Here is a 17,147-nt window from a genome sequence, read left to right on the forward strand (position 1 = left end):
GTAGGACATAAATTATTTGTAGCTACAAATTGCCTTGGGCTTCTTCTCACATTCAGAGCATTAAACCTTTCTTTAGTCATACCCTGATTTGATCCCAATGTCCCATGTAGTATTGGGCCCGTACATCCTATCTGTGATGCAAGTGGCTTTTCTCTGTAGCACCATATTGAGGAGATTGATAGGAATCCAGATGGTCTGGTGTAGTGAAAGGCAGAAAGGAAGCTGATGGAGTGAATAGTTGGTGGTTGACATCTAACAATATCATTTAGGGACTGAACTGCTTACTTCCAAGCTCTTCTTCCACTTCCATTTCCCCCACTGCAAGTGCTTCCCTACGATTAAATCACCCTTGCCTGACCTGTCATGTCCATATGTTCCAATCCCACCTTCTCTTACAGTCAATTGACAAGTATTCCCTGCATGAGGTCTTTCCATTCTCCTCAGTCAGCATATTCCTCTATAGACTCCTGTAATACATCTTTTTTTTTTTTTAAGATTATTTATTTATTTGTCAGAGAGAGAGGGAGAGAGAGCGAGCACAGGCAGACAGAATGGCAGGCAGAGGCAGAGGGAGAAGCAGGCTCCCTGACGAGCAAGGAGCCCGATGCGGGACTCGATCCCAGGACGTTGGGATCATGACCTGAGCCGAAGGCAGCTGCTTAACCAACTGAGCCACCCAGGCGTCCCTGTAATACATCTTTTATAGTTCATCTGGTAACTCTTGTTCCATTTCTCTTATATGACAGTATATCCGTGTCCTCATTAGATTATGAAATATTTAAAGGAAGACAACCTGTCTTAGTCATTTAAAAAAACTTCCATGCCCTCTAGCACCTATTAGGTAGGTACTTAGTAAGTACATGGCTCCTTTTTTTTTTTTTTTTAAAGATTTTATTTATTTATATGACAGATCACAAGTAGGTAGAGAGGCAGACAGAGAGAGAGAGGAGGAAGCAGGCTCTCTGCTGAGCAGAGAGCCCGATGCGGGGCTTGATACCAGGACCCAGGTCAGGCCATGACCTGAGCCAAAGGCAGAGGCTTAACCCACTGAGCCACCCAGGTGCTCCAGTACATGCCTCCTTGTCACACATATTCTCTGTCTTTACTTTTTGTTTTAGATATTCCATGCCTCCTCATTTAGTATCAGAGCCTTTCTTCATTGTCATTTACTTTTCCTATTTTATTTTAATTTTTGGCAGCAAAATAGTCCCTGGAGAATGTCTGATATGGCCTTGAATTGATTCCAATCTGGATTATCAAGACTAGAGCAAAGCTTTGGCCCCTCCCTGGAGGAGAGTTCTATGCTAATTCCATGCTACTTCATAAATATCAGCTGGCACATACATTATTTTCAGTCTTCCAAGAGCCTTGTGTATATTTACTAACTTAATAAATTAATTTTAATTATGCAGAAGGATGTTTTTCAGTCCTTGAATCCCAGTTATGTTCTCCAATTTTAGGGTTTTTTTGTTTGTTTGTTTGTTTTTTCCATGTATTGTATCTTGGAGCAAGCTCACTCTTTGTTGATAGGACAGTGTTTTCACCACAGAGCATTAATACATTGAAGTGATACCAGTTAATTGCTTCCGAGAAGCTTAATTGTTGAGTCTTGTTGCTTGAATTTATGGGTTTCCATTAAAGTTTAAACTCACAGGAAGAGGCCCGTCCTTCGGGCTGCAGTGAGCACACAATATTCTGTAAAAGAATTTGTGTGTGTCTACATCTCTTGAAATAAAGTTTCCCTAGAGATACTCCTAGTTCTAGCTAACTTTAAGTTTCTGTGAGAATTCTGTAATACCGAAAACCATCTAATTGAACATAATAATAATTAAAAAAAGAAAAGCAAGGGAATGACCACCTTCAGGAATAGTGAAGAGAAGGTGGTAAGTAAGGAGCACAATGGTTTGAAAACTTACTTTTATAATTCTGTATCTTAAGCTGTTTGGGTATACAAATATGTATTTTACTGTTAATCTTTTAAATGTGCATATACCAAAAAAAAAAAAAAAAACCCAAAACAAAGAACAAAATCATCTTAGTGTGCAAATATTTTCCAAAACTTAAAATGTTTCCTGTTAATATCAACTTTCAAGGAATTTTGTAGGTTGATAGATGCATGTTTGGAACAATAATATGTAATTGTTTAGACATCCATCTGCCTTACATTTATTAAGTGTCTTCTTCTTGCCAGGAATGTATCTAGGTCTTTGGGAAACTTCAGTGAAGACAAAGATCACTTCGATTGTGGATCTCATATTCCAAAACACAGAAGCAGACAATAAGCCAAACATCATAAATAAGATTACAGGGCACCTAGGTGGCTCAGTGAGTGGAGTGGCTGACTTTTGGTTTCAGCTCAGGTCGTGATCTCATGGTCGTGGGATAGAGCCCTGCATCAGTCTCTGTGCTCCGCACAGAATCTCTGTACTCAGCTTGAGATTCTGTCCCTCCCTTACCCTTTGCCCCTCTCCCATTTCCCCATTCACTCTCTCTCTCTCTCTCTCTCAAATAAGTAAATTAATTCGTTAAAAAATAAATAAACACATAACATTGTCATCTAGAAAATGATGAGAATTATAAAGAGAAAAACAAGTTTTTTTGTGTGTAAGTAGAGAATACATACAGCAAGGTGAAGGGTATCAGAAAGCTTGGAAAACAGCATTTGCTTTAAAGGGGAGCAAGTAAATAAAACTGTAGTTTGGTGGAGGACGTTGGATCAGAGGACATTCTTCTTAAGATGGCAAAAATACGTGTATATTAGTGGGACTCATTTAGTATAACAGGAAAATGCGATGAGTCACGGAGAAAGGGAATAACAGCTGACTCATGTCCTTGAGTATTCGGGAAGACATAGGATCTTGTACACAGGTGGAGGGACTGCCATGGGTACCTCATCAAAGGTAATAGGCAACAGGCAAGATAGAACTTTCCTGTGGATAAGAGTATATTGAAAGCATTTCTTGGCTGACCCAACACATAATTATTGAGCGTCTGCTATGCACAAAACAATGGAAGCAGAATGATAACCATGTCAGTCATCGTTCTTGTCTTTGTCAAGCTGGTGGTCTAGGGTGCAAAAGTCATCCTTCTTTTTAAGCAGTTAAAGTAGTAGTAAAAGACACAGGATTGTGAAAAAATATAGATACCCATGATGCATTTGGGTATCCTAGTTTCACCACTTAACATTACCACACAAGTTTACTCTCACTCCAGTTGGTATTCTGAGAAAAAATGATTTCTACACCTTCCCACACTCTCGTTTTCAGCTAGACTCCCTAGCTTGATGGGTGTCTATCAGTTGTTGCTGCAAAGGTTCTCACTCTAGCGCGAATCACAGTGTGCTAAATATCAATGAAACGGTTATGTGCTCGTCTATGAGACTCTTAGTTTACCTGATTTAGATGTAGTACATTCACTGTATGGCAAAGAGCAAGGGAATATAATTCTGGCCACTAAGCCCCTAGTTAAGACTGTCAGTTTCCTTGGTAATATTGTTTTAATGGAAAAGATGGGTTTGTGTGTATAGTCTCCATTTAGAGTCCTTTCTTGATAAGTATAACCCAGTATGATTGCCAATCCTGTTGACTTCTGTGGAAGGGAACAGAGCGTTGAAACATGTAGGTGTCAAAAGAATAGATTGGTCCTTGCTCTACAAATCCTCCTATATTTTTCTATAGTCTTTTATTTTCTGATACATCCATTCATCCTCCACAATTTTGCTCATTGGCTTTTTTTTTTTTTTAAAGATTTTATTTATTTATTTGACAGAGAGAGATCACAAGCAGGCAGAGAGGCAGACAGAGAGAGAGGAGGAAGCAGGCTCCTTGCCGAGCAGAGAGCCTGACGCGGGGCTCGATCCCAGGACCCTGAGATCATGACCTGAGCCGAAGGCAGTGGCTTAACCCACTGAGCCACCCAGGCGCCCCGCTCATTGGCTTTTAAAGAGCAAGAGGAGTTTATCTGCACCCTTTATCGGCTCAGGTGTTGCTGTCTATAGTGCTAAAGGGGAGAAAGAAAACAAAAACATGCATTGGAAAACGTGTCCATCTTTTATCCTCTTTACTCTTATTTGTCTTATTATATCTATAAGAATATCTCTTTAGGGGGTGCCTGGGTGGCACCTGAGTACTTAACCCTGGGTGGGTTAAGCCTCTGCCTTTGGCTCAGGTAATGATCTCAGGGTCCTGGGATGGAGCCCCACATCGGACTCTCAGCTTGGCAGGGAGCCTGCTTCCCCCTCTCTCTCTGCCTGCCTCTCTGTCTACTTGTGATCTCTGTGTGTCAAATAAATAAAAATTAAAAAAAAGAATATCTCTTTAGGTATGGCGTAGTATATAAATGAAAAGCTTTAGCTGAAACCTCACCAAAATTTGCCCTAACTACAGACACTCCAGGTTTCAGTTCATGCCACTCCCTGTGGTGCCTGGTGCCCAGTTAAGAAATCTCTTCCAGAGGAAGCTCTTTGTGTTATCACTCTGATGGTTTCCTTTCATGTATCCTGTGCTATTACCTTTAACTGTATTTTCCCTTACTACATTAATTAACCGTGCGAACGGGGGAGGGTTTCGTACCCATTCCTCAGCCTTCAGTTAGAGACCAATTCCGTATATCTTCTACTTCCCCTTGTGAAATAAGCTTATTATCTGGTTTGGTTGCTCCTCTCCGAATGATGCTCAGATTGATTGCATTGTTGTATAATGGGATGCAGAGAATAAGGCACATCTCTCATCCGAGCCCAGGAAGACTGTCTGAAGCGGTCGTGAAAATCTGCCTGGATGTGATGCAGTTGATTTTCAGGTTTGCATCAGTATCATTTGCTCCCATTGTCTGTGATTCTCTCTCATAAATCATCCTGTACCCCCATGCAGACTGTGCATTGGGGTTGCAGCCTAACTGACGGAGGCATTGGAAGGGATATCTGATGCTGATGGACTGAAACCCAGAGCTGCTGTTTTTTGTTTTTAGCTGTCTTTTTGTCTTTTTGGCCATCTTACAATAGATACATCAACACACTGAGTGTCAATTACACTGTAGACACAGTGACAGACTACATTAGAGGTTTCCGAATAACTGTCAGAATCACCTGGAGGCCTTATACCAATACTGTGACTCCTGGCTCCCCATCTCGACTTCCGCACCAGCTCTAAAGAGCCATCAGATGGTAGTAACAACCTGTATGCATGCCTAAGATCATACCAGTATAGTAAAGGCAGTGGCTTCCTTAATTGCACATCTATTTGACTATGTCCTTAACCTAGACAACTATAAGAATCTTCTAAGGAGCTTGAAGAATTGACACGTTTCCAAGTCACATCTGGGCGGCTTAGGTAAAAGCAGTGATGAAGTGTTTCTGTTATGAAGACTTCCCACAAGCAGGCTTAGACATCCATAAAGTGTTTTGCACAAAACCCCATCTCACTTGATTCTCCTGGAAGTCCACAGTTATAATTCTGCTTCGTGTATTAGAAAACTGAATATGTAGCACAAAGCTTCCATTTTGAGCATGAACCTGATGATTCTTTTGGCATTGCTGTTCATGCTGTCTCATTTCCTTACAGTTATTTATCATAGTGACTTGATTTTTCTCATATCTGATGTTAAGTCGCTCTTACATATCTGTGTAAATTATTCCCATGCATTTTAAGTTCCTCTATTATTGCAACATTGAAAGCTATCACAAAAATCGTTCTGAAAAATAAAATTATGTATTTGAATCTTAGGAGTACAAATAAAGGCAGCATTCTAAATTCCCAAGTAGCTTGTTTTGGGGAGGTTTTGCATATTCCTCATGAAGATACTCCTTTGTAATACAATATGTAGCAAAACTTAGGTCAGTCAAACATCTATGAAATACCTACTCTTTGTCATTTCTCTTTCTCTCTCTTTTTAAAGATTTTATTTATTTATTTGATAGAGAGACAGTGAGAGCAGGAACATATGTAGGGGGAGTGGGAGAAGCAGGCTTCCCAACGAGCAGGGAACCCAATGTGGGACTTGATCTCAGGACCTGGGATCATGACCTAAACAAAGGCAGACGCTTAATGACTGGTCCACCCAGGAGCCCCTGTAGTTCCTCCTGAAAATATTTTGTAGAATAATCATTGTAATATAATAACATCCAGCTTTTATGGAATGCATACTGTGTGCCTGGCTCTCTTCTGGTATTTTCCATGGACTATCTCCCTTTGCCTTCATGATAGCTCTTGGAAGTAAGTACTATTATTTTACTTATGTGATGAGGAATCCTAGGCCTAGAGAAGTAAGGTGGTTTGCTCAAGGTTGCAGTTAAAAGTAGTAGAACTCAGATTTTAAAACTGGGCAGTGTGGTCCCAGAAACCACCCGTCTAACCACTGTGCTACATGAAACCGTAGAATATACTCTGGGAATTGTGAGCTTTTGAGCAAAACAAGTGAACAGTTGGTATTTTAATTTCAAGATTAGGCCTATATCATGAGAACACAGAAAACAGTGTCTTGCATTAAATTATTGTCACTGATCAAACAGCTGATTCTTCGTGGACAGCCTCAGTCATCCTCAGCTGTTATCCATGCATTTGTAGGCTGGGGACACAGAGGTGGAGGAGGCCAGTGAGGCACGTGGGCTCTGGAGGCAGATTATGGAGTCTGAATCATGCAGACTCCCCGGGCTGTGGTACTGGCTGGCTTCCCGTCTACCAGCAGTAGGATGTTTGGGCAAGTTGCTCAGCCTCTGCGTCTCAGTCTTCTCTTCGGTAAAAGTGTGCCGACTTCAGGGAGTTAATTTGAGGATCATGATTTATTTTTTTATTTTATTTTTTTTAAAAGATTTTATTTATTTATTTGACAGAGATCACAAGTAGGCAGAGAGGCAGGCAGAGAGAGAGAGGAAGAAGCAGGCTCCCTGCTGAGCAGAGAGCCCGATGCCGGGGCTCGATCCCAGGACCCTGGGATAATGACCCGAGCTGAAGGCAGAGGCTTTAACCCACTGAGCCACCCAGGCGCCCCAAGGATCATGATTTAATCGGGCTGCGGCCCTTGGGACAGCATCTGGAACAAAGAGACCACTCAGTGTTAGACTTTGGGATCGTGTTGCTGAACTATGAACTTGCTTTGAGAATATCATCATGGGCTGAATCGTGTACCCCTAAATTTATATATTGAAGTCCAGGACACTTCAGAGTTGTGACTATATTTGTAGACTGGGACATTAGAGAGGTAGTTAAGATTAAATGAGATCATCTGGGTGGGTCATAATCCAGTATGACGGATGTCTTTACAAGGCACAGGATAGACACCGAAGATACACGCAAACAAAGGCCACTGGCCTGCAAGCCAAGGAGTGAGGCCTCAGGAGAAGCCAAACCTGCCAATCCCTTGGTCTTGGACTTTCAGCTGCCAGAACTGTGAAGAAATAAACTTCTATTGTTAATACACGCAGTTTGTGGTATTTTGTTATGGTAGCTCTAAAAAACTAATACACCATAAATGGAGTTTCAGGAACATTCTGCATATTATACTGTGACTAGCATAATGATTGACAGGGCACTCCCTTTCCTCTCATTAATACATCTCATTAGTAACTTGACAGAGCAGTTGGCTTTTCTCATACTTTTACAGCCCGTCCTGTTCGATCACAATGCAACGTTGTAGACATCCACACCCACAGAAAGGGACATTGAACAATAAGCCATTGTTGGGGTGGGAGTCCCGTGGCGTTTCCCTGAATTTCTGTGTTGATTTCCTCTCCACTATATTAAATACTGTGCTCTAGGTATTAAGGCCAAGGTTGAAAAAATGTTTATATAATACTCCTAAAGCACCTTATGAGTCACATGTACACACTCACACGTGTGCACACATGTACAGAAAAAAAAAATGGGACGGCTTTTCAGGGATCACAAACTCAATTGCCTAACAGCAATAAAGCATATCTTCACATTGTATCCAACCTGAATGTGGTGACTTTAATAGTTCTAACTAGACACTTATGTCCCCTTACACACATGGGTTAGCTTACCGTAAGACCAGAATAGAGATCTACATGACTCGAGTTAGTGGGCTTAAGGGAATTCTATGGAAAATTTTATATGGAATTACTAGTAGCTAGATTATTGGTTTTGTTTTGTTGAAAGGTAAAGAATATATTTGATTTGTTTTTCAGATTGTAAATATTCTTGGAATTGCTGACAAGGGGAGTTGGAAATTGGGCCAGGAATCTGGGATGAAATTGTGGAAGCTGAGATGTTCTCTGCTGTCTGTCACATGTTCCTGTACCCTCTTACCCTCCACTGCCATCAATGCAGATTTCAAAACCCATTTAGATTTCCTCTCTCTTTTAAATCTTTTGCATTAATATCTGCCAAAAGAAAAAAAATTGAAATGGAGAAATTTTTCTATCAAGTCAATGTTAGGTTCTTAATGATGGCTCCTGTTAACTACAAAGACCTTAAAGCAAGGAAACAAAAATGTAAATTTTAGAGACCCTCCTGCATTTACCTTTGAAAATCTGTCATCTTCCAGTATAAGTACATCTGACTTGTCATAGGGAAAGAGCTCTGTTTCTTCACAGACCAAGAGTGCCTTTAGTGTTCAGTGGCCTAAGGTTATCTTTAATCATAAGTGGATTCAGATTAGTAATCTGTTAATCAAGATGATGATTATGGCCTTATTAAACTTCATCTCCTTGATAATCTAATTTTCTTCTAAGCTTCAAAAATGATAAGAAATCTTATTAGCATTGCTTTTAAGATTGAGTTAACCTGTCTGAACTCTGAGAAATTGGGCCAATTTTAACTTGATAATGTTACTTAGCCTTTTCATGAGAAAAATGTCAGGAAAGGCCAAAAATAATAATAATGTAACTATGGGAACTTCTATAGGCTCACGATCACAGATGAGATGACAGGACTTACTTTGTGAAATCATAACTTTGTGACATTATATCTCTTCAGATCCAACTCTTATATGTCAGTACTGTTGGCTTTCTATCTGAGCATCAAATCACAATTTCTGAGAGGCAAGTTAATGAAAATATTTCTGTAATGTATGTGGTGTCTTCTTTCTTCTGTCCATCCTTTCTTTTTATGACAAAAGTTACCTATAAATGTAAATTAGTACTACACTCACAACATTTTAACAAGTCAACTCAGAAAGCCCTTGGTTGTTTAATAGGTAATGAATGCTTATTGTTTAAGGTATTTGGCTAGATTTGCATAACCCTATGAGTAATACCGACTGGATTTGGTTTTGCAAGCACAGTCAGGGCCATAATGATTCACACCCTTGCACAGAGGTATCATATACATGGTGGTATGTGGGCATGCCCTTGAATTTTCAGTAATTGCTGCCCTAAGTGTAGTTCCTTAGAAATTATTCATTCATTCTATGCATTGTGTCTATAATTCAATCAAATTAATGCCTCAACTGAGGCTTCTTTGGGCAGAAGTAACAGGGTTAAAGGTAAGCTAACAAAATTATACCTCTTTATGGCTTCTGAAGTTCTAGGCGTAAGTATTAACAAATATTGATATATTTTTAATGCTTCAGAATTTAGCATATCTAAACAATAAACAGCTTGACTCATTAATCATCAAATGTCATTTACCACAGCTAAATGCAACCTTGTTTTTAAGCCCAATGCCTTATAGGATTTTGAGACACTTCTGAGTTTTGGAGTCTGTGGTAGGTAGTTCTTCTTACTAGGGACTTGGCTCACTTTGAAGGAAACATGTTTAAAAGTCCTCTGTTCACTTATCAGAGTGCAGTAGGAAACTTTGATGTAGTAATGGCCCTTTGATACTATCTAGGTTAAATCTTTGTTTGAAGAATGGGGCTGTCCAAGGTGCTGAAGAGAGACTTTAAAGATTTTTTTTTTTTTTAATTTATTTATTTGACAGAGAGAAATCACAAGTAGGCAGAGAGGCAGGCAGAGAGAGAGAGGAGGAAGCAGGCTTCCTGCCGAGCAGAAAGCCCGATGTGGGGCCCGAACCCAGGACTTGGGATCATGACCTGAGCCGAAGGCAGCGGCTTAACCCACTGAGCCACCCAGGCGCCCCTGAAGAGAGACTTTAGATGAAATCTATCCAGGAGCAGCATGTCTTGGACCCCCCTCGTCCAACACCCCTCCCCCCTCGCCTCCCCCATCTACCCCAAGACATATATATACAAATAATTAAGGAATTGGCTCTACTGAGGGCCAGTCTGATGTCAAACAATTTGGAAACAGGTTTAATTAATATAGAATGTTATTTCTTTGTATTGAGTAAGACAGATATCTGAAACCTTCCGTGTTTGTGTGCCTGCAGTGTTCTTTCTCTATTTAATTAGATTTTAAGTTTCACTCTAATCCTCGGGGGAGGATGTGGCTCTCCCGAGTAGTGCTAACGGAAGGAATGGAAGAAAGCAACAGCTTTAAGATACCACTCAGCAAAGGAATAAACAGATTTTTTTTGACTAGAGGCAGTGATTCTCAGACCTTTGTAAGGTTTTAAAACCATGTGTACTTTTTGCATGCCTGTTGATTTTTTATTATCTTCATGATGAAACCCAAAATGACCCTGTCTTGTTTTCCAGGACAGCTGGGAAGCAGGGAACTAGGGAGACTCTTTCCTTCTCCCTAGCCTTAACAAGAGTGTGACACCCAAGGGAGTGTGTGGGTAGAAGTAGCTTTAATGAGAAAGGAAAAGCAGATCGACTCCCTTGGGCTGTGTGGGAAGAAAGTGAGGCCCGGCATTGTCTGGGCTGGAGAAGCAGCAGCTTCTGACACTGATAAATGATTCAATTGAAAAAATAAATGAAGAACCTTCAGCATCAGAGCCACATTATTATCCTATATGCCAGGGAAAGGAATGTTGTAGGCGAGAATCCTTCTTAGATCTTGTCCGAGGAGGAGTATTTGTTGGCAATCAGACAACTTAATTATAATAGAATCACTTGGCTTCATCTTGCCTTAAGCCCTGGGGAGAATGTGCCCACAAATTAGAGTAATAATTTCATTTTACCTTAAAGAGTACAACATGAAGGATTCAAAGGGAGAACACACTCATATAGTTGTAGATGGTGTAATTTTGAATCTGTTTTCTGTGCAATACATAATTCAAGGCTGAATTACTGAAATGGTAATTTTCAGAGGAATATGGAACAAATTTCAGATGCAGTGAAATCTGAGCTTTGGTATAAGAATTTATTTCTAATTTAAAACCTCTTTGTGATTCACATAGAATAATGATGTTAAGAAAATTTTATTAGGCAGTTGGTTCTGTAGAAGAACTACTTTGTGGCATATTATAGGTGAGAAATTTCTCTCCAGAGCCTTTTACCTTTTTGATTCAGGCAGAATTTTAGATGATCTTCAAGGTAGTTATTACCAAATGATTTATGAACCTTAATAGTCATGAAGAAAAATTAAGAATTTGAATAATTGGAAAAGAAGAAAATTATTTAAATCAGACTTTGAGTTTATCTGCTTAAATTGAACTCATCTGTTTAAGTCATTATTGTCTAATTTGAACCTTCTGCCCCTCTTAGATACCTAAAAAATTTCTTCTGGGATTCTTACTTCATTTTTAAAAAAAATGTTCATTGCTTCCCTTGGGCTAGGGGAATGCAGTGTCTGGAGTGAAGCCTGAATTTATTTCATGCTTTCTCTTTTTCAGAAAGAAAAGGCAATTGTGGAATTAGCTTGACATGCTTTATTTCTTAAACATTTGGGAAAAGAATATCCTTCCCCATTACTCTTTTGAGATTTCCAGAAACCCTGAATGATCATGGTGACTCATAACCAGCTGGCTTTGTATGGCTTTCTGAGGGGAAAGCAGACTCCTAAGTGAAAGACAGGCTCTTCCTAGCTCACTTGCACACTTACTGGGAAGGACCATGAAGGGTGGGACCGTAGAGCCCTGAAGTGGACAGGTGAAAACAGGGGACAGTTCTGCATCTAATCTCTGTGTAGGTCTTCTTCGTACATCAGAACAGGTGGCTTAGTGGTTTAAAAGAATGGTTTCTTCTCCGTTTGCTCCCCTCCACCCAGTAAACTGATGTTCCAGAGAGATTCTTTAGGTGTATTTTGTGGTTCTCTGTGCTGTAGACAGACCATTAAGAACTCCAAGGTGGACACTTCCCCATTTTGAGAAGCGAGGTCTTAGGGGATTCAGAGCCTTCTAATTGTACCTCTTAGGGCTGTAGGCTTTAGATTGATCTGGGTCTAGATCTGTCCAGGTAAGTCACACATCTGATTGTGGGTATTCTCTTTAAATTAAATGCCATCTGTTAGGATGTAGGATTCTGGACCTCGCTTCTTCTCTCTTTGTACCATTTACCTCTTTCTATCGCTTGACAAGCATGCGGACTTCCATTTGCTAAACTGTCCACTCTGTCCTTAATCCTTCCAATTGGATTTAGCTTCTGAAATGTTTCTGTCAATGCCTTTGGTGCTTTTCTGCTAACTCTGTTGTTATTTATTTATTTTTTTCTGTTAGATTTCAGGCTTCTCCATCTCTCAGCATTTCCAGTATTGATGGTGAACCATTTTCTCAGGCCTAAATGGGCAGGGGAGGCTTTGGCAGCAGCATGTCAGTGGCTTTTGGCCAGAGAGGTTGATTTCTCACTCGTGAAACTATGAACAGCAGTGCTCCACGTTCTCTCTGCTCCATGATTCTGGCAGGAGAAGCAACCCACATCTGGGGCATTATAGGATACAGGGTAGAGGGGAAAGAAATGAGAGGACTGCATGATAGCTTCTTACTGCTCAGGAGTAGGGGCATGGCACTTCCACTCTCATTTCATTGGCCAAGGTTGATGTTGATGGGCAGGAAGTGTAGTCCTTCCCCAGATCAGATCAGGTCACAGTTGTGTGGGGCAGAGTAGATTTAACAACGATACAGCCTCCCACAGCCTTATATTTCAGCTTAGATACTCAGAACCAGACACAGTCCCCTCACATCACAGATCTTAAGTATGGGGAAGATGTACTACTTTCTTTCCCAAATGCTTTTTGTGGTGCTATGGACCCTGGTCTAACTCCACCCGTTTCTTCGGATCCTCTTCATCCTCTACATTTACCCAAGTGTTCTATTCATTCTCCTCATCCTTTGCCTACAGTTTTCTACTTTACGTTGATGCTCCAGAAATCCAGAATTTTTTCGTTTGTTTGTTTGTCTGTTTGTTGTTTTCTTTTAAATCTAGCTTGTGGTAGTTAGCCTTAACATATTTCTGGGTAGTACAGCAAAACAAGAGAAATGTAGAGTTTTGATTTTAAACCATGTGGAGACATTCTATATACTAGATCATGTAGAAAAATAGTCTTATCCAGAAGTCCTTTTGAGGTCTAGTCATAGTCTTAAACACTCCTTTTCGGAGTTTCTTTGTATTAATCACTGTCTATCTTTAAATGTGGTGAGCATTTTCTTTACTTTGTACCCCCGAATACTTGGAATGGTTATTGCAGAGCTAAATGTAACCTGCTTTACAATGTACTTTTTATTTCGATACTTCAGTTCCTCTACTAGATTGCAATTTACTGAAGGCAGTAGGGTTTCTTTTTCCCCCCTTCATACCTACCCCCTTTTTTTGCTCAATGCTAACATATGCTTGTTGAATTGAATAGGACTATTATTGTTGCTATTTCATTAATTACCAAGGTGGAGTCCTTCTGTGTGCTAGCTATCTGCAAGTTTATTAAATGATTGTGCAGTTAAAATATATATTTTAAAAATGTTTCCAATTGCCCTAGTACCTACCCTTTCTGAGCCCACTGGATTTAGTATCTACTCTCCACAAGGGAGGTTCTTTGCCTGAGACCTTTCTCTGGTATCCTCCAGGAGCAGCTCTCAGCCTGGTGGCCAATCTGACTAATTGGAGTTGATGAGTGAATGCCCCACTTCCCTTGCTCTCCAGTTATCTAAAGGGGGTCTGACACTTTCTCCCAGAGCTCCCCAGTATGTACAAACTGAGGCTGGGCTGCCCACCCTGGTAACTTGCTTATCATGTACCATGTGTTGGTGCTCATCCCCTACCTGCCTCATTTCTCCACTGCTGGCAGTCTCATTTTAATCTCAGAGTTTCTAAGTCTAATCCAAACCAAAACAAAGATTTTATGTCAAAATTTATCATTTTCGACTGTCTCTATTTTGGTGATGCCAAAGAATAATATAACACACACGACAAATGTAGTTTAAAGATTTCTAGTGGCCACATTTTATAAACTAGAAAGAGTGAAATTCATTTTAATAGTACAGTTATTTAATTCAGTGATGAGGGAGCAGAAGCTAGTGGAAGGCAAAGCATAAGCTGACACCCTGCAGCTTCCCCTCCCCCCTACTCCTGGCTGGGATATATGGGATATTCTTCTAGGAAGCTCCCCACTATCTTCCTGTTATTGCTTTGCTAGAGGGAAATACAACCTTAACTTGACAAGGCAAGGTCTCTGGTACCTTGTAGGTCCTCTTTAGCATGTGGAACTTCTTTTGAAAACCTCCCCCTTTTTTTTTTTTTTTTTTAAATCTCCTCCAACCCCTTCTGTATAATTACTTGCTCCTCACAACCCCAGCGCAGTTTTTTCTGCCCATGGGTCCTGTCCTCGTGCTTTACCAAACCACCATTTTGCACTAGAGATGTCTCAAGAATTCTTTCTTGGTCATTGACTGCGGACCTCACCCCACTGAACCTCATCTATATTCCAAAACCACATCATTAGTATATCCCAAGTATTATCATTTTACCATGTAATCAATATAAAACTTATTAATTAGATTTTTTGCAACCAAGTCTCTGAAATCTGGTATTTTACACTTACAGTACATCTCCATTTGGACAAGCCACGTTGCAAGCACTCAGCCACATGTAGCTAGTAGCTACCATATTGAACAGTGGTGATCGATTTCCGACTGTTGTATTCCATGCATCAACATTTAGGGACTTGCTGGCTCTTGAATATATAGGAGGCTCTCCGGTGGGTCAGTTCCCGTTCTCAGCAAAATCTTACTTACCTTTACTTTTAAGTTGAATAAAATCTCTATAAATGTTTACATGGATGGGTGCCTTATTTAGTCTGTGTGTACATATTTATGTTCTTTCAAGAATGAGCCTCTGGTAATAATATCTCTGAGTCTTACTGCCTTTCACGTGTTTCCATGCAAAATATAGACAAGATTCTTAGCATCTCTGTGTTTGTGTGTCTTTCAGGCAGAAGGTACCAGGCTTCAGCGAGAACTCCGGGGCTATTTAGCAGCTATCAAAGGTAATGTTTGTGAGTTGTTTACTGCGCATTAAGTTACCAGGCACAGATTGTTCTTGAAATTCACAAGTGGCGGGATTAAGTGTTAATTACAAATCCATTTGGTTTTCTGGCAAGATGCACTTGAGCACAGGTGTTCATTCCGCCCACTCCCAAATTCCCATTGAAATGATAATTAGAATATACGAGGAAAAAATGTCTACTGTTATGCTGGTAACGAGGAATAAGTGCCTCCCACACCAGAGATTTCTAGGAAGGTGTGAGATAGAACGTGCTTGATACCTTGTTTCAGAAAAGCTGCAGTTGGTTTATATCCTAAGGGAGAGCATGTCCCAAGTGTAGAGCACTCACAGACTCACACTTCAGCCATCTAGCTGAAGGGGCAAGATACTTCGGCAGAGGGTTGTCAGAAATCATGACCCTGGACACCTGTGACTTACAGGAATCAGCTGCACTTGCAGCCCTGTCACTGGATGGAGACAGAGAGGATGTGACATTGGTTCCTGGCCTCAGCCATGCAAGGCAAAGAAATGAGGTGGGTGGTAAAGGATAGGAGAGGGCAGTCAGGTGTGCTCTGTTCTTGCCTGCTGTTCCTTATAGAGCTGCCTGCACTGAGGTAGACCCAGATGCAACCATGGGTGTGATGGATCATAAGGCAGACTTTGAGATTAGTGGGGGGAGAATGGATCATCTGCAAGGGGTCTTTTTTTTTTTTTTCCCCATTCTGCCTCTTATTTACAAGTTTCATTTTCTGCAAGGGGTCTTGGCAACTAGCGAAATATCCAGGGAAAACTAAGATTCTCAAGCTCATAGTCTACTCCCTCCTTCTCAATTACAGATCTAGTAAAGAGTTAAATATGTATACAAAGACATGCCCTAAAGCACTAGAATAAAATACAGTAGACTTAGTCTCTAATTTTGGGTGATGAGGTCTTTTCAAGGCCAACCCAAAAGACAGATAACGTAAAGGGAAAGATTGAAAGATTTGACCTCATAAATATATCAAACTCATGTTTACGTTTAAAAAATCATTTTGAGGGGCGCCTGGGTGGCTCAGTGGGTTAAAGCTTCTGCCTTCGGCTCAGGTCATGATCCCAGGGTCCTGGGATCGAGTCCCACATAGGGCTCTCTGCTCAGCAGGGAGCCTGCTTCCTCCTCTCTCTGACTGCCTCTCTGCCTACTTGTAATCTCTGTCAAATAAATAAATAAAATCTTAAAAAAAAATCATTTTGACAACATATTTAATTTAAGTGAGCTCAGTAAGACGCTAAATGAATATCAGTTGATGAAAAGAAAAAAATAGGTAGAATATATGAAGAAAAAATTAGCCAGAGAAGAATCGGGAGATGGGTATTAAGTGTGAAAAATTAGTTTCAAGTTTTAAAAATGGTTTCACTTGTCCTCATGGATGGAAAATCAAAGAATATTAAATAAAATCAAAAGGGAGATACTGTCATTTTTCTTTGAAATGTTTAAAGACATTAAAATGAAAAAGACCATACTGCATAGCACTGAAAAAGCTGTGGGGAGCAAACCCCTTTCATATACTGCTACTAAGACAGCTTCCCTGAAGAGCAATTTGGCAAAAGCCTCTAAATGTCTATATTTGGGGGGGCATGGGGCATCCCATTAGACACAGTAGTTCCAGTTCCAAGAACTTACTCTAGTCATCTCATTGTGGGTGTGTGAAAGTGTTTCAAAAATAGTGGTAAGTAATGAAATCATAATCTTAAGAATAAAGGAATTTTAGTCATAATAATAAAGCATTAGTGAAATTGATTAATAAACTAAACTATATTTAAGCTCATATAGGAAAAGCATATAATTTTAACTCTCATGACGACTGTGAGGTAGGTACTTGCATCGTCTTCATGTTATAGGTGAAAAAGTTGAGGTGCAGAGAGGTTAAATAGCTTGTTCAAGGTCATGAACTAAT

General features: G+C 40.2%; 1 protein-coding gene across 3 annotated transcripts in view; it reads left to right on the forward strand.

Moving 5' to 3' along the window:
* Nucleotides 1–17,147, forward strand: part of AMPH (amphiphysin) — a 259,498-nt gene that overhangs the window by 116,237 nt on the left and 126,114 nt on the right. For all 3 annotated transcript variants that reach the window (XM_047695519.1, XM_047695517.1, XM_047695518.1), the window contains exon 3: nt 15,160–15,214. In XM_047695519.1, coding sequence (XP_047551475.1) covers nt 15,160–15,214 — 55 coding nt within the window. The remainder of the gene's footprint in view (nt 1–15,159; nt 15,215–17,147) is intronic.

This window comes from Lutra lutra, chromosome 11, assembly GCF_902655055.1.
Source record: "Lutra lutra chromosome 11, mLutLut1.2, whole genome shotgun sequence".
Classification (NCBI taxonomy): domain Eukaryota; kingdom Metazoa; phylum Chordata; class Mammalia; order Carnivora; family Mustelidae; genus Lutra; species Lutra lutra.